This window comes from Dipodomys merriami, unplaced genomic scaffold (assembly GCF_024711535.1).
Source record: "Dipodomys merriami isolate MVZ:Mamm:240054 unplaced genomic scaffold, mDipMer1.0.p SCAF_3, whole genome shotgun sequence".
Classification (NCBI taxonomy): domain Eukaryota; kingdom Metazoa; phylum Chordata; class Mammalia; order Rodentia; family Heteromyidae; genus Dipodomys; species Dipodomys merriami.
Genome location: NW_027204492.1, coordinates 100192477 through 100215987, shown reverse-complemented (window position 1 = coordinate 100215987; position 23511 = coordinate 100192477). Strand labels below are relative to the sequence as shown.

The 23511-nt window shown below is 34.9% G+C and overlaps 1 protein-coding gene across 9 annotated transcripts in view; it reads right to left on the bottom strand.

Annotated features, from left to right (window-relative positions):
* Positions 1-23511, bottom strand: part of Dmd (dystrophin) — a 2040854-nt gene that overhangs the window by 577464 nt on the left and 1439879 nt on the right. For all 9 annotated transcript variants that reach the window (XM_070040660.1, XM_070040663.1, XM_070040664.1 and 6 more), the window contains one exon: positions 14290-14407. In XM_070040660.1, the coding sequence (XP_069896761.1) occupies positions 14290-14407 (118 nt within the window). The remainder of the gene's footprint in view (positions 1-14289; positions 14408-23511) is intronic.

Sequence of the window (23511 nt, the reverse complement as noted above, 5' to 3'; positions counted from 1 at the left end):
TATAATCCTAGCATTCAGGTGGCTGAGACCTGGGTCATCATGGTTCAAAGCCAGCCAGGACAAAAAAGTCTGTAAGACTACATCTCTAATCAGCAAATGATGGATTGCAAGCCTAGCTCAAGTAATAGAATACCAGCTGTGAGCAAGAAAGCGAAGTGAGATCACAAGCCCTGAATTCAAGCTCCCAGTATTAGAACACTCACACAAAAATATATTTTCTTAAGATTGTCTTACTTGTATCCCTAAAACATGACAATTTTTGTTTAACATTACAACTTGTTATTCAATTATTTTCATCCATACTAGATGGTTGGATATGCCAGTACGTTTAGAGGATAGAATTTAGAAACAGGAATCTTGTTTTTGCATTCATGATATGGATCTATTATATGATCTCTACAAAAATGTATTTAAATTTATGAGAATGAATATGTTTTAAGTATTATATTTGAATGTATGGAACTAGGTCAATGAAGCCTGTTAAAATCATTTAAAGATGTGGGGAGGGGTGTAAGGAAGATTCATTGAGGGAATGGGGATGATCAGGACATACTGCATACATGTGTGGAAATCCCCGTTGTACAACTAATATATGCTAATAAAATACATTTAAAGTTAAACTGTTTTGAATGACTGAGAAACTTGTTAGAACATATCTATATATCTCTACCTCTATCTATCTATCTATCTATCTATCTATCTATCTATCTATCTATCTATCTATCTATCTATCTGAGAATCATGACATACATGGACACCATTTAATAAAAACATCTAATATTAGAACAGAACTCTCAAATGTCTATTCTAGACTTTGGTACTTTACTGAGGCAAACCATCATGCTTTATCTGGTTGTTGTAAGTCCTAAAATATTTAAAAACTCATTATCTACTTAATGAAATATAAAGGCAGTGAATATGATATTCTTAATGTCCACAGAACATCTTATTTGTCCTACTTTTCCTTTGGACAACATGTTATACAGCCACATACTACTTTTACATAACACAAATTCATTTTTCTATTTTGTCTTAAATTAGAAGATCATTTCTATTGATAGAGTTCTCTGAGCCCTTTTAATAGATATTATGCTTGAGAGATAAGACAAATTTTCATTAAGAGGGGCTGGGAAGGTGGCTCAGTGGTAGAGTGCTTGCCTTACATTCATGAGGCCCTGGGTTTGATTCCTCAGCACCACATAAGCAAAAAGAAAAAAGCCGGAAGTGGCGCTGTGGCTCAAGAGGTAGAGCGCTAGCCTTGAGCTGAAGAGCTGAGGGACAGCACCCAAGCCCAGAGTTCAAGCCCCACGACTGGATGCAAAAAAAAAAAAAAAAAAGAAATTTTCATTAAGATAAAGAAAAACTTAATCCAAACATCTACTTTTAGGATTGTGAGGGCAGGAAATTGAGCTTTTCAAGATTAAGAGCTCTGTATTTCCATTTATTTCCATTTTACTTACATCAGCAGGCCATCCAATATGAAGAATATTTCAAATGATCTACTAGCTCCTACTCTGCAAGGATGAGTTATAAGCTGACTCAGACCAAGGTGTTATTCCAATTCGTCATGTTTATGAAAGATTATATTCAAAAGACTCAGATCCTTAAGGTTGGAAATTGATGGAACATTTGAAAATATAGGTGTTTGCTTTGGGATTCACTTTGTTGTTGTTTGTTTTCTAAGCAGAACACTTGATTAATCTCTTCAAACTAATTCTTCTCAATAGTGACTCATGGTCTTGGAGATGATTGTGGAAGCTTAGCGCCCGCACTAGTTGCCAGCTCCCTTGTGAGACAGTCCATTCAATCAGTAAGTATTTATGGCGTGACTGTTATTTTTAGAACAGGTTGCTAGGAGTTTTAAGTCTGAAGTTCCCCTTTCATTCAGGGAGTTGAAACATATATAGTATGAAGAAATCCAACAATGCTTAGAATTTGTAACCTCTGGCTGTGGTAATTAACATATATAGCAGCAACACTAGAGAGCCTACTTTCCCCACCTTCATATCTCCAGTTTGGACTACAGTGTTCCTGTTTCTTTGACTGGAAGGCTTGTTTGTTTGATACTTCTTATTTTTTCCATAATTATATCATATTTTTAATGGTCCCCATGTGACTTTTCATAAAGGTATATGAATCAGTCCCTCTGAGGATCATTAACACTCCATTTAGTACATTCCCAGCTTATTTGAGTTGAATTGATATAAATAAGTTGTTAGTTTTTTATGAATGTATTAATATAAGACATATATAAATATAATTTATAACTATGTGCATGTATGAGTTCATAACAATATATAGATACATACATGCATACATATTTATGCATATTGTGAATGTATTACACATACATAGGTGGTCCACAGATGGTCTTGACCTATGATAGTTTGAACAGTATTTGGAAATTACAGTAGCCAAAATCTTGAAACAATATTTTGACTTTTGATTTTTGACATTTTCCTGAGCTCATGGTATGTGGGAGCATATTTGCTATGATGAATAGTAGCACTCAATCAGCCCCACTCTCATCAGGGTAAATACCCAGTACTGTGCTACTATGTATTTTACTGCTCAGAGAGGATGTTTGGTAGGTTAGGTGCATTCAATGAACTTTACATATTTTAACTTAAGATAGCATTAGCAAGATACAATTCCACTGTAAGGTGACAAGCATCTATCTGCCTGCCTGCCTGTCTATCTGCTTACCTACCAACCCACCCACCTACCTACTGGTTTATTTAAAATGACAATAAATGACCCTTTTTATTTCTTTCAATTTAGTTTAACTTAAGTATGGTATATTCAAGAGAACATCTTTGGAAGGGTTGGGGGAAGGGTACAGAACTTGAGGGAAAAAAAAGGTGAAAAAGTGCAACAGTGGAACTCACTAGACATTGATGAAACTGGTGGGCGGAGACAGGAGGGAGGGACTGGGAGAGAATGAGGGAACAGAAGACACTGTATGCAAGGAAATGTACTTGTTACCTGACTCACGTAATTGTAATCCCACTGTATATCATCTCTATAATAGCAATAAAGTAAATTAATAATGAAAAATGACTCTCAAAGTGTAAACCACTTTTGTTCATGGGTTTGGGGAAAGATGATTCATTTAACACATGTTTATAGAATCAAAGGGGTTGGATTAAATTCTAGCTCTACCATTTGCTATCTGTGTAACCTTGAGCAAGGTACTCATATATTTGATTCAGGTTTCCTCATATATTTAGGAGGGACCATGCTTACCTTAGGGGCTGTTGTGAAAATCAAATCAACTATGTATAACAGCTCTTTATCTAATTCTTATAAAATACAACATAAATCTAAAGTATTATTATATTGTTTCAGAGACTCTTTTGGGCTAGTTTTTCTTTTGTAAAAATTCTCTTTAAGTAGTTGTACAAAGGAGTTGCTGTTCAACAAAGCAGTTTATGAATACAATGCATCTTGATCAATGTCACCTATCCCTTTCCCTACCTACCTCTTCCCTTACTTTAAAAAAATATAGCTTATACATTGAGATTTTAACTGTGTTTTCCTCCCCTTCCCTTCATTTGTCTACCTCTCACCCCTTGACCCAACCCAACCTCTTTAGGTTGAATGTTTTCTCTCATATGTAGAACCTACAATTAGCTTATAAACATATAGGTAAATCCATTGGGTGGTATATGACTGTGTACAAATGCATTAACTGAAATATGGGTATTTGTAGAAGGATCTTAATGGCTTTACTATTACAAACCAGTCACTTAGAGACAGTAATAACAGGCTATGTGGGAGTTGGAAATGCTGAAAAGATAATATTCTATATAAATAGTTTTGCCTTATGTTCATATTGAAGTAGTATCCTAAAATATTTCATTCATTTATTCTGAAATCTTGATGGATAATGTATTTTTTCCAAGACCCTAAATTGGATTTAAAAGAAGGAAAACCTTCAGAAAAATTTCTTGGTATATTTTTATGTGCCTGTCTTGGGGCTTGAACTCAGGGTCTGGGTTCTGCCCTGGACCTTTTTATCTTGGTCCAGGCAAGCACTATCATGTGAGCATGTGAGCCACAGTTTCACATCCTGCTTTTGGGTGGTTACTTAGAAGTAAGAGTCTTACAGACTTTCCTGTCTGGCTGGTGTCAAACTACGATCCTCAGATCTCAGCTATCTGAGTAGCTAGGATTACAGGAGCGAACCACCAACACCCAGCCTCAGAAAAATATCTTAAACAAATACTAAAAAGCATGTGTACAGACACAGGAAAACATACTAATCGTTATACATTCATTTTCTAGATGTAAAATTACTTATATTTATAACAAGATGTTATAATTTCAGACTCTGTAGCAAGCCTACACAACCAAGTAAGTCATTGAGTTTTGGAGCAATTTCTTGGCAACAACAGGTAACAATGAAAGCTATTCATTGATTATAATAGAATGACTACCACTTTCCCCTATATATGCAGATACAACATAAACTATTAAACCTTTCTGCTTATTTCTAAATGCTTTAAGTATGGGAAAAATATAAAGGTTACTGGCAAAAATTTTTTTATTATATCACTTCAAATTCCAAAGAAATTTTGGGAAAGAAAGAAATGATCAATCCAAAATTATAATTCCTATAATTTTCTAAGTGATGAAGAGCGATTTGAGGGCATCTTTTTGGAGCAGTCCATGATATGGATCTAATCCTTGGCTTAGGCTCATCTAAATTCTTATCACCAGGATACAGTATACATATTCATGATTACAGGTACCAAAATATAACAGAGGGTCAATGTTTTTTTTTTGTTTTGTTTTGTTGTTGTTGCAACGTCCCATTAGTTCATAAGATAAAAATGCTGGCCTTAAAATCTATGATCCCCTTTTATGGGTCTGTATCTTTTTGTCTTATACTTATTGACTCATTTTGTCTTTTTGTGATATTTCTCATAATGTATTAATCTATCAGAATATTTATTCTATCATACCATAAAAGATAGATGTCACCATCATTATTTGGTTTATTTAATAGCTGTGTTCATTATGTTTAATTTCAAAGTGGGTAAGTAGGACATTGGTTAATTCAACTCTTTTCTCTTTAAAAAGAACCATAATGACCATAATGTAATCTTTTGGAACAGTTAATGCACACTAAAACAAATGAAATGAGTGATAGGAAAGTAGGGCAGCTTCTAGTCGTAGGTGGTAATTAAGTGAGAGGAGGATTATTGAGGAGAGTAGATGAAAACAGAATGATGCAGCCTGTTTGGGTGGTTTAAAGAGAAGGTAGTGAGATGTGGGGTTAGGTTGATCAGGACATACTATGTGAATGTGGGAAGTGACATAATAAAACCCTTTTTGTGCAATTGTTGTGTGATAAAAGAGAAAAATTATGAAGCAAGTACTTATCAAAGCTCTGAGGGAAAAAAATCCTTTCTTTAGTCTCAATATATGAGCTAGTAGTTAAGAACAGGATAATATTAATATTTTATCATTTCTATCACCCATGTAGTAGTTTCTGATGGAATTTCTTAAAAAATCAAGGAGCTGAACCTGATGGTAAATGCCTGTAATACCAGCACTTGAGAAGCTGAGGCATAAGTATCTAAAGTTTGAAGCCAGACTGTGCTTCATAGCAAGACCTCTTGCCATCAAAAAAATATCAAGAAATATCTATTCCTACTTCCAACTTATGAATATTATGCACATTTTTATTTCTTAGCAAATAACTTGTTTCACTATAACACGTGCTAATTTGATGAGAACAAAAGTTGGTGAGATTTCATCAATAAAACTGACATCTAGGGCTGGGAAAGTGGCTCAGTGGTAGTGTGCTTGCCTTGCATGCATGAGGCCCTGGGTTCGATTCCTCAGCACCACATAAGCAGAAAAAGCTGGAAGTAGTGCTGTGGCTCAAGTGGTAGCAGGCACCATGACTGGCAAAAAAAAAAAAAAAAAAATGACATTTCCCCATTTGTTAGGAAATGGAAAGGCTTGGAAAAAATTATATTAAGTGAAGTAAGCCAGGCCCAAAGAAGCATAGGTCCCATGGTTTCCCTTATTTGCAATATCTAGTATAGGTATGAGTCAAGCGGAAAAGGTCAGATAATGTGATGTTAGGAAAATGAACCCTTAAATATGTATTTTAATGTTTTCGTTTCTTTCATGCATGTGTTTCTAATGCATTTATAAGATTATTTCTTTGTTGCTTTGTATGTCCCTCCCCCACAGTGTAACCCCCGCCTTCACTATATTTGATGTCAGTATAACATGTGGAGGAGATGGGGACAAACAAGTCGTTTAAGGATTCAGGTGGACCTGTTGCAACAATGAGAAGTACAAAATGTCATGTCAAAACCAGCTTTACAATGTCGGTGTGGGGGGAGGGGGGTATAATTGGGTGGGGGGAGGGGGGAGGCTGGGAAGGGAGGTGAAGGGTAAACAAAGGAGGAGGCTGCAATGCTTGGTAAGAAATGTAGGCATTATCCTGCCCATGTAATTGTAGCCCCTCTGTACAGTATGTTCTCAAATAAAATAAAATAATATTAAAAAAAAAAGAAATGTATGCATTATCCTGCCCATGTAATTGTAGCCCCTCTGTACAGTATGTTCTCAAATAAAATAAAATAATATTAAAAAAAATAAATTAAAAAAAACCTGACATCTAGAATAGTTGTAAAACATTCCATTATTATCACACCCTTTTAATTTTATTTATACATTTTCCAGCTTTGTTGAGACATAATAAATCAAATTGTACATATTTAATATGAAAAAAGAAACATGGTGAAAATGTGAGCAGCTAGAAAGTACTGTTTATGTCCATAATTGTATTTATATAATTTTTAATAAAGTACATTTTCCTATTCTTTATTCACTTGAAAGATTAATTAAATGTGGACATTTGGTTTTAAATTGTATGTAAATGTATTTTGATATTGATCCTCTTACAGAATTGTACAAAATGAGACACACTAAAACAACTATGATAGATGTTTAGTATTAATTTAATACAGCTAGGAGAAAGAAAACATATACATATTTTTGTAGATAAACTATTTTACATATTATTACTCTGGTAGCTTTAAAATGCATTAGAATATTGAAGAGAGTTTTTTCTAATTAATTTCAGGTGTATTTCCAGGTATCCTATTAACTGAGTACTAATAAATTTTTTTAAATCATATTTACATGTGAAAGAACATTTAGCATTTGGAACCATGCTGGGATAATGTGTCAACTTGGCTAATTTGTGATTTGTTAAGCACTAATCTGGATTTGTACTGACTATATGTGTGTATACGTGTGTGTGTGTGTGTGTGTGTATGTTTAGATGGTATTGTGTGTGTATGTTTAGATGGTATTGCCATTTTAATCACTGAGTCTTTGAGTAAATCAGACAACCCTCCACATTGTGGGGGAACTTCATTTAGTCAATTGAAATCCTTAAGAGAAAAGACAAGTCCGCAATATGAACTCTTCCCTAGGTTTTCAACCCTATCAGCCTGTCCCCACAGTTTAAAATTGTGAGATCCTTTATAATCCATAATCCTGTGAGATCCTTAAGATCTCTCTTCTGTCTCCTTCTCTCAACTCTTTCTTCTCCCTCTGCCTGTTTAAAATACATACACAGACACAGAAACACAGACACACAGACACACACACACACACACACACACACACACACACACACACACACACACACAGAGCCTATGTATCAGATTGGTTCTATTCTTTGGAGACTAACACACTTCCTATCACTAATATAGAACACTGGAAGAAAACAATAGTATTATTCATAATAAAACAAGAATAAGTTTAAAGAAACTCATTGTTTTGTAGCAGATTTGAACAAGTCATTTGCTTTTGTGAAGCCTTTTCCTGTACTACCAGGATTCACTAAATCCAAATTTACTTTTGGGTTTTTTTTTCTGAGAAGTTTAAACTATTTGCAAAAATTGGTATTTTCTCTCAGTATGGTAACTCATGCCTGAAAGCCAGCTAATTGATAGGCAGAAATTAGTTAATTAATTATTGATAGTCTCAAAAAAAATTAAAAAGTTTATATGGTTGGGGGCATGGCTCAAGTGGTAGAACATTTTCCTATCAAGTCCAAAGTCTGAAGGCAAACCCCAGTATTATCACAGAAATGTATATTATATGGCTTTCATTCTTTCCTAGGGGTCTAAGAAAGGATTTGAAATTTCGTTATTTATCATTTATTGTGATATTTAGGGAATAAAACTTATTAGGCAAACACTATACCATTTGAGCCAAGCCACTAGTCCATAAGTTCTTTATTAAATAATGTTGGGTTTTTTTTGGAGGGGGGAATGGCTCAAATGTTAGAGTCCTTGCTTAGGAACCTGGTAGTTCAAATCCCAATACAACACAAAAATTTTTACTTTATATACAATTACCATACAAGCCCACTGAATTCTCTTATGTGTCTACAATTCATTGTGAATCTCTGGTAATCTAAATTTCCCCTTGTTTTGAGACTTTTTGCTATCATTCATTAATTCTCCTTGATGATGCTAAAATGTATAAAATAAGTGAAAGAACAATGGTATTGCATAGAAGAACATAATAGCAAATAAATCTCCCTCTTTAGTTTGGTTACACTGATTGTCAAAATATTGCATCATTTTTCAAATAGGTGTAAGGAAGACTGAAGAAATCATCAAGTCTAATTTCAATCTGAGTTGTCCTACAAAGGTCTATGTGGTAAAGTTTTGCTCCCCACAGTGATTTATTGCCAAGGTGGTAGAAATTATAAGAGCTGGGGGCCACAGAAAGAGCTTCAAGTCACTGAAGATGTAGGGGATGATGGAACACTGGTCTTTTTCTCTCCTTTGGTCTCACATCCTGACCATTATATGATCTGTTTTGCATATCTTGCCATGATGAGTTGCCTCCGCCACAGGCCCCAAACTACTGCAACCTTTCTAGAAACACATTCTGCTAAATGTGTCTAAATGCATCTATTTAACCAAAACAGGCATTGGAAAGGATAGAGGTATATCTGCTTTTACTTGCTAAATGGTAACCACCTCTTAGTCTCGTCCTTACATCTGCTTGTTACCAGGCATTCTCTCTGTGTAAGCTATTCTCAGTAATTTTAAAATCACTCTACTGTTACTATTCCAGCTTGAGCTCTACTATCTCCATTCTGGTCTGATTGACTCCACTTTTTCCTTATACTCCACAACACACACACACACACACACCCTCCCCACACCTCATATCTAGAAATTTATCTGTCATATCATTGCTAACACGGTTTTAATTTTGGATTTTCCTATTATTTCTTCCTTAAATTTCCTTCTCTCTGTAGCCGTCTGCTTTTCAGTCTTCTTCATGACCAGATCAAATTTAATCTCCTTGTGGAAGCATTTCAAGACCCCTGCACTCAGAGCCAATCTCCTCTCTTCTAGTTCTCTCTTAATTTATAATACTGCTCTATGAAAATCTATATCGCAGATGATCTTGCCTGAACATACTTGTCCAAATACTCACATTTGATCCTAAGCATTTTGAAGACAAATGCTGAATCTTTCCTCTCTGTAACCCCTCCATCACCTCTGATATTAACTGGCACAGGGTAAACATTCAAATGTTTGTTGAACTGAACTGAACTCTTTGGTTGCCAGCGGCATCCTGATGGATGTAAATTCTGAAAGCTGCTTGTAGCTATAACAGGTTGACAGCAGGTGCTGGATGTCAAAAGAAGGAAATTTATATGGTTGATTCCACTTCTTCTAAAATAAGCAAGCCTCTAATAGACAATACCTGAGAGGAAGATATTGGCTGGCATTTCATTAGCAATAGAGATTTCAGGGAAATGGAGACAACAACACAGTCTTTTTAGTTTGTCATGTAGGCTCTCATGCATTTGGTTGCAACACTGAATGATGGGTTGACAATGCTGCTATAAAACTGTCAGTTAAGTCAAAAAATCTGGTGAGAATATTTTTATTCTCATACAGCAAGCAGAGCATTCTGCTGTCTACAGCCCCATATACCAGGACTTTAAGCAATGCAATGTGAATACCTTTTTTAAAAAAATTATAAGATGTCACCAAATTTCTCACAGAATTCTGGACTAGTTTGAAAAAGCCCTAGCTGGAAAAAAAAATTCCAAAAGAAAAAAATTCCTTTCTTTATCTGTGGCCCTTTTGTAGGTCATGCCCTGGTTTAGATGATGAAAAGTACATCTTTTATATTCTCAAGTCCAGTTCCTCTAGACCAAAGTTCTCTCACCCTAACAATCTGTGTAAATTATTCAGCATCTCATACTTGTCACATATTTCCATGAGAACCTTAAAGTAATATGCCCTTATAATCACGCAACAAGTGCAATTAGTCCCTTAAGATAGGTGAGGAAATCATGGCATCTGGAAGTAAATGTACTAGGCAAAGTTTACAAAGGTAACAGATCACTGACATTTACTGTTAGTTTGTAAATCTGCTACACATAAACAAAACAATTCTATAATTAGACACTCAAATACAAAGAAGGTAAAATTATAAAGAGGAGAAAAAATTCTACTGAGCCTCTAATAGCATGAGGTTAGCATAACGTTTAAAGTTGTCAAATAAATATTCCTTCCTGCTTCACTTTCTGTTTCATGTGTCTCAAACTTTCTCACCATATAGGGATGGAGTCAAATCTTTATTCATTACTTCCCATTTTCCTCAGACATTAAACCTTATGTTCTGAAGTGTCTATGTTCTAAAAGCCTCTAAAATGGGAATAGTACTATCTACCTCCTATCTATGTAGTAGAGTCAAAATCATTAGGAAATACTGGATATCAAAACTATGGAAACAAAGTGCTTACCAAAGTACTCTTTCCAAAATACTGACAACCTTAATTCATACATCTTATTCTATCTTTTCCTAAGCAACATTCTTCTTTCAACCTTGTGATTCTCTTTTCTTTTTTTTTTTAATTTTTGGAAGTGAAATAATCAAAAAGCTACCAAGATCTCATTAAACCCTTTCTTAATTGGCATTCAAAGCAATGAAATGTTAGTTCTTGAAATAGCAAGATCACTCAATGAACTTTTACTATAGCTCCTGTAAAGGGCTCTACATGTGTTAGCTCATCTAATTTTCCTAACCCTTGAGGTAGAAATAACAAATCCTGTCTTATGGAAGAGGAGACTGAGAGCAGTTTACTAAGTTTAGTTATTTGTTCAAGATCACAAAGCTAAGTGGTAGCTCCAGGCAGTTGACCTCTCAAAACCTATATGCTCTATTGTTCTAGGTCTTTCAAATGGCAGTGATGAGGGATATAGAGGGGAAAGTCACAGAAGCAAGTTTCTCAAAAAAAAATTGGAGGACCCATATTTGACAATATTAGTTGTGAATTAAGCTGAATAAGAAAATAAAGAGATTCTTTCTGTATCATCTCACTGTTATATAAAGTATTATGCTTTTTACTCTTAATAGACATGAATAAGAGTTTTGCATAATTTGGACACCTCTGAGAAAGCAAATTTAAATTCTCATCTTATTTACTTTTTGTACTCTGACTAGGCCCTTTTGCCCAAAGAGAAAATAACTAGAATGGTTGACAAATTCAGAAAGACAAGAACTGAAGGAAAAGGAGCAATTTGAACATCAGAATTGAAGGAGAATTTCTCCCTGGAGTTCTCTTAAAATAAATCTTATTCTCCTACCTAGATTATTACAACATGATTTTGATCAATATAATTGTTTAAAATAACAGATGTCATGGCAATAGTTCTGTACTGTAAAACATGTTGCTATTTTGCAGACCCAATTATTTGAGGTTTATTACTAGTAGAAAGGAAGGGTTTTTTTGCTGTTTTTCTATTGATAGAATGTAATAACCATGTGTAATTTCCCAAACTATTCAAAGTTATGAACTGGAGCCAATTGTTTCTGTACAGTATTATGCATATATTAAATACTTTATTTAGTTGAGTCCTTTTTTAATATCTGTAGAAGGTTCAGTGCAATAAATAAGGAAGATCAAAATCACTAAATAGAAAAATATGATTCTATGAACAAGTATTATATTTTGGCCCTTTCCCTAAAAGCTGAATCTACATTTAGAGAACTTTCACTTGAAGATTATTGAAACTTTGAATATTGAATTTTCATCACATTTCATAGATTTCAAATGGACAGATAAACTGAAATATAAAAGGGCTACAAGTGATACTATTTAGATAAGCATATCCTGTAAGAATTGTCCTAGTTCAGCATCAGAGACTGCAGGAATAGTGGAAAACCAAGATTTTGGCAAATACTTCTAATAAGCAACATGACATGTTTTAACAGCTTTTAAGACAATGTCATTTTAGACTAGTTGCATTATAATCCTTCTATTATGCAGCAGATATTCATAGAGTGAAGGGCAAAAGCTTAGAAAATATAATTATCGAAATCCGTGGATATTAGCAGAGGAATCCAAAATTGCTCTCTGATCATTCAAGTATAATCTACATCATGAAGAAAACCAATGCAGTATTACATGCTAGCCTAGCAAGTGGAAGGCCCTGAGTTCAAACCCCAGTACCTCTCAAAAGAAAGTTTCCCAATGTTCATATTGTTTTTCAAAGAAGAAAACAATTACTTACCTATACATCGAGACGTTAGCCTCTGACTGCATAAACCATACATTAAGTGAATACTTTTCCGCCTCCTGTCTTTTGGGCTAGCTGTTGCAAGGTGGTAAAGAACTTTTCAGATACTAACACTTTGTTCTGTCTTCACTTTGCCTTCTCCCAACATATTAGCAGTCAGCTATCCTGGCCCTTTTTCCTTAGGGATGAGTTGAAATAGAAGAGTGTACATTTTGAAGATGTATGTAATTCATGTTTTTTTTCTTTCTCTTTCTTTCTTTCTTTCTTTCTTTCTTTCTTTCTTTCTTTCTTTCTTTCTTTCTTTCTTTCTTTCTTTCTTTCTTTCTTTCTTTCTTTCTTTCTTTCTTTCTTTCTTTCTTTCTTTCTTTTTTGGCCAGTCGTGGGGCCTGAACTCTGGGCCTGGGCACTGTCCCTCAGCTCTTCAGCTTAACCATAGACCTCTACCACTTGAGCCACAGTGCCACTTCTCTTTATGTGGTGCTAAGGAATCAAACCCAGGGCCTCATGCATTCGAGGCAAGCACTCTACCACTGAGCCACCTTCCCAGCCCCTAATTCATGGTTTTTAAGTGTCAAAGCCTAGGCATCATCTAACGTAAACAACTTAGAAAGAAAAAAGGATGCTTAAAAAGTGTGTTTTTTAAAAACTTTCATTCCTGCAGTAGAAAATATTCCTCTGGTTGTGAGAAGAGAAATGTATAGGCAATGTACAAAAAGCAAGAAAATTTAATGTCAACACGTGCACTGGAGGGAAGGGGAAAATTCTAAAGAATGGGGAAAAACTAATAGCAGAGGACACCTGGGCCTCACTCCTGAGACAAGTGTAAGGAAATGGAGGTAGAGAATAGTTTTCTGGATGTTTTTCCTGATTCTCTTTGGATGCTATGCATAACTACTGAGACCACAGTCACTTCAAATCACTCTGTGTAAAGAAGAAAATAGTTGTCCAATGTCTAGGTCAGCATAATTTTTCTCACCATGCCACCATGATACAATATGTGATATTACACAATGAGGGTATCAAAGTAGACAAGAGACTTCCAGATCAGCAAGTGCCATTAGCGATGGAAGTACAAGGCTGGAAGTGCAGTTATGGCTCAAGTGGTAGTGTCAGCCTTGAATAAAAAAGGCAAGCAAGAGTGATAATCCCTGAGTTTAAGCCCTAGTACCAGTACACACATGAAATAGAAGGAGAAGGAGCAGAAGGAGAAAGAGGAGAAAGAGGAGAAGGAGGAGAGAAAAAGGAGAAAAAAGGAGGATAAGGAAGAGGAGGAGGAGGGAGAGGAAGAAGATGGTGACAGTGATGACAAGTGAAAGGTGGTCCAAGTAGCAATTACATGTTTGGACCAACAACCAAGATTATGAGGAGAGTCTGGTATCTCCATGGATGCCAACCCAGGTAGATGACAACCCACGAGTAAATGTTCTGCCTTACTGTGCTTCATATCTTCCATACAATGTTTGCCTTGAAACTGTTTTCACCCTTTCTACTGAAAAATGTTTCTTCTAGTCATTGTAATGATTCACTTTTGAAATATAACAGTATGGAGTAAAAATCTTTTTCAGTATAATAGTTATAATCTCCAATGATTTCCTATTTCTATAAATTGATGTAGACATATTAATATAAGTTATAACCAGAATTTTCATGCATCTTGACTTGAGTTTCCCATGCTTGTTAAAAGACTTACTTCGGTCAGTAATAATTGTTCTGGCCTCTTGATTACTTGTTTTGTTTTTCAGATTCTGAGCAGCAGTAATGAGTTCTTCCAACTGGGGGCGCCTCTGTTCTAAATCCTGCAATGTTGCCTGAAACAACAAATACCATTTAATTTTGTAGTTCTCTTTTTTGTGTAATACAAGGTAAAGTACAATATTCCAACCAGCCAAAACACTTTTAGAAATAAAAAAAAATTGTTACCGGATATAAATCTCTACTATGTAAGGCTTTACAGAAAATAATTGAACAAGAAATGTGTTTCATTCTTAGACACCAAAAAATATTGCAAGTAGAAATCTTCATTATTGATTTGCTTCACTACTGAAGATTTTAGATGGAGTCATTCCAGAGAACCTTGGTTTACTTAAGCGAACATACAAGAAAGGTACTTCTGAATTATGGCAATAAATTTAAAAGTTATTTGTGCTTATATCTCATGTTAGAGGTTATAAAATTAATTTTTATAATTAACATAGAAGCAAAAACAGTACATAAGTGAGTTGAAGGGTTATTTAACTTCTTTGTACCTGACACATAAAGAGCTGAAATAAGTGAGTTAAATCAGTTTTTCCCCAAAAATCCTTACCATTGAAATCACTAAACTTCTTTGCATATCTCAGAACTAATGAATTAGGAAGAAGGGCTGGAAATCTACCTTTCTTTGTTTCTGGTCCTGGGTCTTAAACTCTAGGCCTGGGCATTGCCCCTGAGCTATTTTGCTCAAGGTTAGTACTCTACTACTTGAGCCACAGTGCCACTTCTGGCTTTTCCTGTGATGAATTAAAGATAAGAGTCTCATGTATTTTCCTCCTTGGGCTGGTTTTGAACCAGGATCCTTAGATCGCAGCTTCCTGAGTTGCTAGGATTACAGGCGTGAGCCAATGTCACCTGTCTTGGAAATCTCCTTTTATGATTAGGCATGTTTGGGAATGGTAATCTAGAAATCAGTACTTAAATTCTCCATTCTTCCCAATGACAGATGGTTTACACAGTTTTGTTATTTTTATCCTCAAAGTAACCACACTAATAACCAAGCTATACATTCTATCTGATTTTAAGTAAGGTGGTCTTTTTACTAATACATGTGGTTTGTGAAAGTGAAAACCTGAAATATGGTGAAGGATAATAATGAAACTGATCTACTAGGTGCGCTTTGGCTCCTGGTGTTTTTTTTTTTTTTATGATTTCTTTTAGTTTTGCAAAAGCCAAGTTGGAATCATTTAGTGGTGTTTCTTTTGTGAAGAAGCAGAGAGATAGGCTTTGTAATTTAACTTTGATTGTTCTTGGTAATATAGAGATAATGAGAAACATATACCCAAACATTGTACATTTATGTAGAGCATCTCTCTCTCTCTCATTCTCTCTCTCTCTCTCTCTCTCTCTCTCTCTCTCTCTCACTCACTCTCTCTCTCTCTCTCTCTCTCTCTCTCTCTCTCTCTCTCTCAAAAATGGAGGGATGAACATTTAACAAATTTTCCACATTTGTAAGCTGTGATTGCTCAGAAGAAAAATCCAATTTTCAGGTCTCTAACTTTTATGGTTTCTTTACACAAAAGGGTGTTTGAAATATGGAACAAATTGCCAAAGACAGCTTTTGAAGTAAGTAGCATAAGTAAGTTGGAAAGTACTGAAGAATTCTTAAAGTAGAAGCCACACAATACCAGACAGATTTTTATGAAATAAGATTTTTAGAGTTAGAATGTTAAAGTCTGGTCATCTGTGACACAGCACTGAGAAGTTGCTTTGGTAATGCTTATTCTCAAATATTTGAATACATTTGATAGATGTACTCTTAAATAAACAGATTTGCACAGAAACTTTCAATAAAGCAAAATCTCAATCTCAAATTTTATGAAGACCTTTACATAGGCCCAGACAACCACATGAATTCGTCTATTCATTTACTAGCTTGTGCAAGTTAATAAATAGTTTTTTTCAAATGCTAGGTATGGTTCTAGAGGCTATGGATATAGTCCTGAAAAATATACCTGGAAGCCAGGTGCCGGTGGTTCACACCTGTAATCCTAGCTACTCAGGAGGCTGAGATCTGAAAATAGCGGTTCAAAGCCAGCCCAGGCAAGAAAGTCTGCAAGACTCTTATCTCCAACTAACCACCAGAAAACCAGAAGTGGCACTATGGCTCAAGTGGTAGAGTGCTAGCCTTGAGCTGAGGAGCTGAAGGACAGCACCCAGGCCCAGAGTTCAAGCCCCATGACCACCTTCACCACCACCAAAATATGTGTGTGTGTGTGTGTGTGTGTGTGTGTGTGTGTGTGTGTGTGTGTGTGTGTGTGTGTGTGTGTGTGTGTGTGTGTATCTGGAAATGGTACATAATTTAATACTGAAAATTTTATACAGAAACATTATTTTTATTAGAATAATTAAAATTTTTTATGTTAGGTTATTTAATAATTGTTCACCCTGAAACAGCTGGACTATTCTTTACTTTTCACTTTCAGATATATCACTCCATGTTTTTCTCTTTTCAAATTTCAAAGTTCATTTAAAAAGTATGTTGTAAAAGTAACTCAACTTTATTCCTTCCTGGACTCTAAATTAAACCTGACCACAATGAACAGCTTTTACTGCTGAAATTAGCAAGCATGTCAATTTAGACTTAAAACAAGCCATTTTCCTCTCTAATGAACAAAATAGGTCTCAGGGTATTGTGAAACCTGTTCTTTAGTTGGGTGATTCTCTAATTCTGCTGACAGATACATGCTTTGTAAGCACCTGAGAAGATTATTAATGACATCCTTTGAAGAAGCCTCCTTAAAAATCTAAGAAGTTTCAAAGTGCAATACTACTATGCATTTCTAAGGTACTTCTAAACCAAATTGCAACTCTTTATCCCATTCATTGGCCAAGATATACAAACATTCCCTATAAAAACAAGCCAGATAATAGAGTATTTTGCTATAAAAGTTATCAGACACTAATATACACTTCAGTTAATGTTTCTTAGGAGAGCAGAAGAGAATTTTCTCCTTTCCGTCCCTCTCCAGAAATAAACGATTTGAAGATGACAAGCACTTCAGTATTTTTCTTTGTTTTTCGATTTAAAAACAGTAACTGAAGGACCTTCTTGCTAAGGAATTGAACATGAATGAACTCATGTAAAACCCTTTTCCATTTTTATGTGGTTTCCTTTTTATCTGATATTATAATTTATTTGTTTTGATACCTTAGCTTTACATTTCTATCACTTCTTAAGTACAACGACCTTCTTCTCTCTTCTATAGAGTACTCAAAGGTCTTAAATGTAGTTTTTTTTTTTTACTCTAAATTCTTTTTGCCCGCAATCTGCTGCAGGCACCACATAATACTCTTAAGTACATTGTTCCTACTTGAGTTGTCATTCACTAGGAACTCTGTTGTTCAACTTCTTCTTCCTAATTTTATTCAAGCTAAACAAGTAGAAAGCTAAATGCTTATTTAATTCTCTGATATGAGCCCAGATATTTATTATGTAAACAATGTGTGAACAAACTACAGCTGTTACATGCTTAATAGTATCTAAGCATGATAGCCGATTGTATCTACACAGATTCTATTATTCTGGAAGAAACAAAACACAGGAAAAGGAAGGAATCAACACTATGTCTAAGGAGTCCTAAGCGAGCTACTGAGTCTTAACTAAAAAACAGCTTACCCCTTGGAGATGAGAATTCATCATGGATTCCACTAGCTGAGCAAAGATGGAGGGGAAAAAAAAGAATCTTCAAATACAAAGTAAATCAAAAGTCTTTAATCCTACTAAATCCCCCCAGGGTTGAGGGAAGTGGTTATATATAGCAATCCTATGAAAAAGGGAGTTAAACAGTGAAACCACATATAAGTAGGTCATTTGAGGTTCTTAGAAACATTTATGACTTATTATTATATTAAAATTGACTTACTCTTAAATAATGCTCAAATAGAAAACTTCTTTTGTTGAGTTAAATTTTTATTATTTACATGTCTAAGAAAAGACTTTAATCAAATTTGTCATATTTTTCTATAACAACTATCTTCAAACAAAAATGATTGTTACTAGCTATTATTTTCAGGAAATTTAAATACTATTGTAGAATGCTCTTTAATTTTAAACATAGCATTAAAGATTGTCAGATAAAATAGTTTGCATAATCTTGCTATGTATGGAAGATAATAAGCATTTAAGTCTGGTAGGTACTAAATTGTAGCCTTTCTAGCAACTGTGAGGATGCCAATCATGTGTTTACCATTCAACCGCCTCGCCTTCACTCTTGCTTCTCATCTTGCATTAAACAGCTTTTCCAAGTAAACTGTTTCAATCTATAGTCATCTTTATTATCCTTCGTGTCCTCATCTCCCACTTGTATTTTAAATCAGCTTATTTTCCTCCTTCTCTACTTCTCTGAGTGTTCTAGCACTTTCACCGCTTAACTTCATACATGCCTTCTAACTGTGGTTATACTTTTGTCCTTAATTCATTAAGGAAATAACTCTATTAAAGAACATTTTCATTTTACATGATTTTAAACTTGCAGAAGATTTGCAAGAATGTTCAAAGAACTCCTTTGTATACTCCTCTCAGATACAGTAGCTATTAATACTTTTCTATATTTACCTATTTATCATTCTCTCAGTCTGTGTATTATCTATAATAGCTATAGGCATCATATTATGCATATATATTTTTTGAACCATTTGAGAATAATTTGCCCATAAGTTAATCATTCCCATTTATCTTCTAATATTTCACTATTTATTTTTCAAGAGCAAAGACATGCTCTTATATAACCTCAGCTCAATTTCAAACTCAGGAAATTTAACATGGCTTTAGTACAACAATCTCATCCACACTCTTTATTCTGAGGATGACAGTTACCCCATTAGTGGCCTTTATAGCTACATTTTCATTTCCTGGTCGAAGCTCAGCCATTGCATTTAGTTGTCATATTCTTTATTCTTATTTAATCTGAAAGAATTATTTGCCTTCTTTGACCTTCATATTATTGATAGTTTGGAAGCACAGAAACTAGGTATTTTGTCTTCCAATGTGAGTTTCAGCAAATATTTTTAGCGTTATCATGTTAGATGTTGAACTAGGCGTAGGGAATGTAGAAATGAAGAAAAAAAATTCTTTTCCTCAAAAAGAAAAGTAAGTACAGACAAATTTTATACAAGCAATTACAATAAACTAAGGTATTATGGGAGGGAGGAGAATAGGGAGCTATGAAGTATATGGCCAATCTAGATACCCATCCAGTTGTAGAGACCATGTGGCAAGGGATCTGGTAAAGAAATCTAGGTTAAATGGTCTTCAGTTCTTTTCTGTCTAAACTGTACAATGCAGTTTGAAATATCTACTGCTGGAACCTGCAGGCCTTTAGCTACTGGAACCTGACTGAGGACCCCAGGAGCTTCATGGTGAAATCCATCACTGCATTGCAGCAAGCCAAGCTTCCCACACATTTCTTGTCGATGTCTGAATGTGGTGGGAATATCAGAGCCTTTATTGGGAAACAAGGGATCCTTTGGTTGATTGGCTTAATAACACTGAAAAAAAAAACTGTTGAACCTTTCTTAAGATTGCATAACACACTGGGTTATTCCCACCCAGTCTTCTCTCCCTGTCCTTCATTTGGGGTAAGATTCATGTCTTGTTTTAATTGTTCTCTCATCGTCCCTGGCTTTCTCTCTATTTCCTTTTTGAAAAGATGTTTCCGTTAAAAACTTTCCCCTTTCACCCTTTAATACACATGTAATTTCAGGCTCTAACATACTTCCTTTGCTTTTCTAGACACGAAGTTTTTCAAATTCAAACAGCTGGGTGCAGAATTCTCAATTAGTGAATATTAATCGCATTCCTCATTTGACCTATGGGTTGACTAGGATTTGCACTCAGGACATCATACTTACAAGACAGATGCACTACTAGTTGAGCTATACAGTCAGTCTTTCTTGATTTTGTTATTTTTCTTTTTTAAAAAAAAATTATTTTATTTTATTTGTGAACATACTGTACAGAGGAGTTACAATTGCATGGGCAGGATAATGCATACATTTCTTACCAAGCATTGCAGCCTCCTCCTTTGTTTACCCTTCACATCACTTCCCAGCCTCCCCCCTCCCCCCATCCCAATCCTTCTCCTTCCCCCCTTCCCCCCACCCCCCGCACCGACGTTGTAAAGCTCATTTTGGACATGACAACTTGTACTTCTCATTGTTGCAACAGGTCCACCTGTATCCTTAAACAACTGGTGTTTTTCCCCATCTCTTCCACAAGTTATACTGACATCAAATATAGTGAAAGCAGGGGTTATACTGTGGGGGAGGGACATACAAAGCAACAAAGAGATAATCTTATAAATGCATTAGAAACACATGCATGAAAGAAAAAAAACATTAAAATACATATCTAAGGGTTCATTTTCCTGACATCACATTATCTGACCTTTTCTGCTTGACTCATACATATACTAGATATTGCAAATAAGGGAAACCATGGGATCTATGGATTTTGTTATTTTTCAAATAGAGTGTCAAATTTTTGCCCAGACCAGCCTGTACTACATTAGTATTGGCTTGCAAGCCCATGGTCCCAACTTCAAGCTCTATTGCCACTATAGAAACAATTGTTTCTCTTTTATTATTTTTTTAATTGACATGGCTATTTTTGTAATAAGCCTAGAATCATGTTCAGAGGGAAATAAGATTACTTAGGCTCATAACAATGATAATAATGGGGTTCTATGTGACACATGTAGCTTAAGAACTCTAGGGTATCAAAACAAGACATAGAAAGCCTTTCTATATAACTACTATTAAGGTTGGGAGTTATGGCAAAAGGTACACTTGCTCAAGTTTTGAGATTATGGAATAAAGTGAAAACAAAAAAAGTATTCCAGTCTGAGTGAAATTCACCTTGAGTAAGTAATGACATCAGTCACTCAAGGCTCTTCATTACAAGGGTACTCTGCTTGGCTTAATGTTCTGTTTACACTAATTATTATTTTCTTAACCACGGGTCCTGTGCTTTTGGCTTTTCACTGGCTCACATCAATTAGGTATCTGATCTTGGCCCCAATTTCAAGTTTAGAAAGAAAGAATTAAAGTTGTATGTTTTGGCTGAAACATGGCTTAGTTATTGAATGGGAACGAACAACTGTGAATAGGAATTAAATGATGTCACTAAAATGCCTTTTATTTAGTTCTTGGGAAAAGGGAGCAACTGTGGGCTTAAAAAAAGTAAGTGTGTGTGTGTGTGTGTGTGTGTGTGTGTGTGTGTGTGTGTGTGTGTGTGTGTGTGTGTGAAGCTCTTCTGGCTTCAGGAAAAGTTTATGTACTGAATTAATTAGGTTTCTTGTAAGAAACAAATCACTCATTCAACCTGGTATAGGGAGCCTTACTTTCCCAATACCTGAAAAGTTGAGAGGGTGCAGCTAGTGGAGTTTTAAAACTACCTGCACAGAGATAAGCTTTTAACAGGTATTTGGACTGTCAGTAAAGGAACCTGGCCATCCATTGATTCATGCTTCTCCCACATTCAAATCATTTGGTACTACCATTGGATGGACTTCGGTATGCAAGACAAGCCCATTATTGCTACCTAAACTGACCAGCTTCCCAGACTACAAATGAACGTTAGAGGACAGATCTGAGAATGTATTCAGTGGAACACCAAAGTGAATGGTGACAATGTTCCTAAAAGGAATCATTTAAGAAAATGAGCACTTTGAAAGTGTTGGCACTATAGCTAAATCCTGGAAAGTTTGGAGAGTCAATGAAGAAGTATTATAATGCTATTTTTTAAAGTATGAGCTAAGGTGTGTGAAAAAGAAATGAATTTTCAAATCTACTTGTTGGGGGTTTAAGGATTATTGTGAAATAACAGGATATAAATGTAGGCATAGTAGAAGCAGTTTATAGCTAGTTTTCTATTTCTTTCTTTTTCTAATTTAATTTTATTGTCAAGGTGATGTATAGAAGGGTTGCAGTTACACGCATAAGGTAGTGAGTATATTTCTTGTCAAACTTGTTACCTCCTTCCTCATTTTTCTCCCACTTTTCCTCCCCCAACCCCCCAGCAAGTTGTAAAGTTCACTTCCAACATATTGTCTTGTGAGCATCACTGTTGCAATTGGATCACTCCTTTTCCTTTGTCTCACCATTTTGTTGGCATATAACTGTTGTATGGTTGACTTTTTGAAAATCAGATCAAATGTTTACATCTTCTCACAAGACAGCTGGAAAAATCAAAGCTATTGGACAAACTTTTAGTAATTCTGTGCCTTTGAACAAAATATTCTTTCTGGCTGGGATAGCTACTTTTAATATTTGTCAGTTCATGGAAATATACTAAATAGATACCTGTAAGCAGAAGTGTTGATTGAACAAATGACTAGACACAATAACAGAAGTAATGATGCAAGAACAGATAATTATAATTATATAGGTGTGGAAGTTACTATAACACGTGTCCTTATTTTAGTCAGTGTTTAGGAGTATTCTAAAACTACTGATATTTGAGTAACTGAAAATGAAAAATATGACAGCTATTCAAGAAGTTATTATGAACTATTCAAGCTCAAAAATACAATATGACAGTCTGTGAAATTTATTTCTGTTCCTCTCTAATGATGGTTTTGGTATTTGCTAATCTACTGATGGCTTAAATCATATTATAAGCTTTCCAAATTGATGCGCACCTTGTAGTGGTTTAATGCCAAACTAATCAACTATGAGTATGTCATTTAAAAAAATAAGTCATTTTGCATTTGGAAAAAAGACTAAGATGGTCCTTTTCAAATTATTATTTCTTAGGAAACTGAAGATATTAATTTGCCATTTCATAATACCCTTTTCCATGCAAAAATAAAGAAGAGCCTTCATTACACAAGCCAGTAACTAATGATATCCAAATTGGGTCTAAATATACTTATCATAAGTACAACTTCAAAAACAAGAAGACCAAAGAATTTTAGGCTACAATATGTTGATAATGATTTCAAGTACATTTCTAAACTGATACAAAGGAGGCTGATAATTTTAGCTATTCAACATTAGATCTATTAGTTACTCTATATTGTTCACATTTCTTGAAGCTCTATTGTTCTGTAAATTTAGCATACTTACAAAGGATAATTGGGAACATTTTAACACCGATTTTTGCCATGCGCATCATATTTATGGGATCGTGATATTATGATCCAATAACATAAAGTAC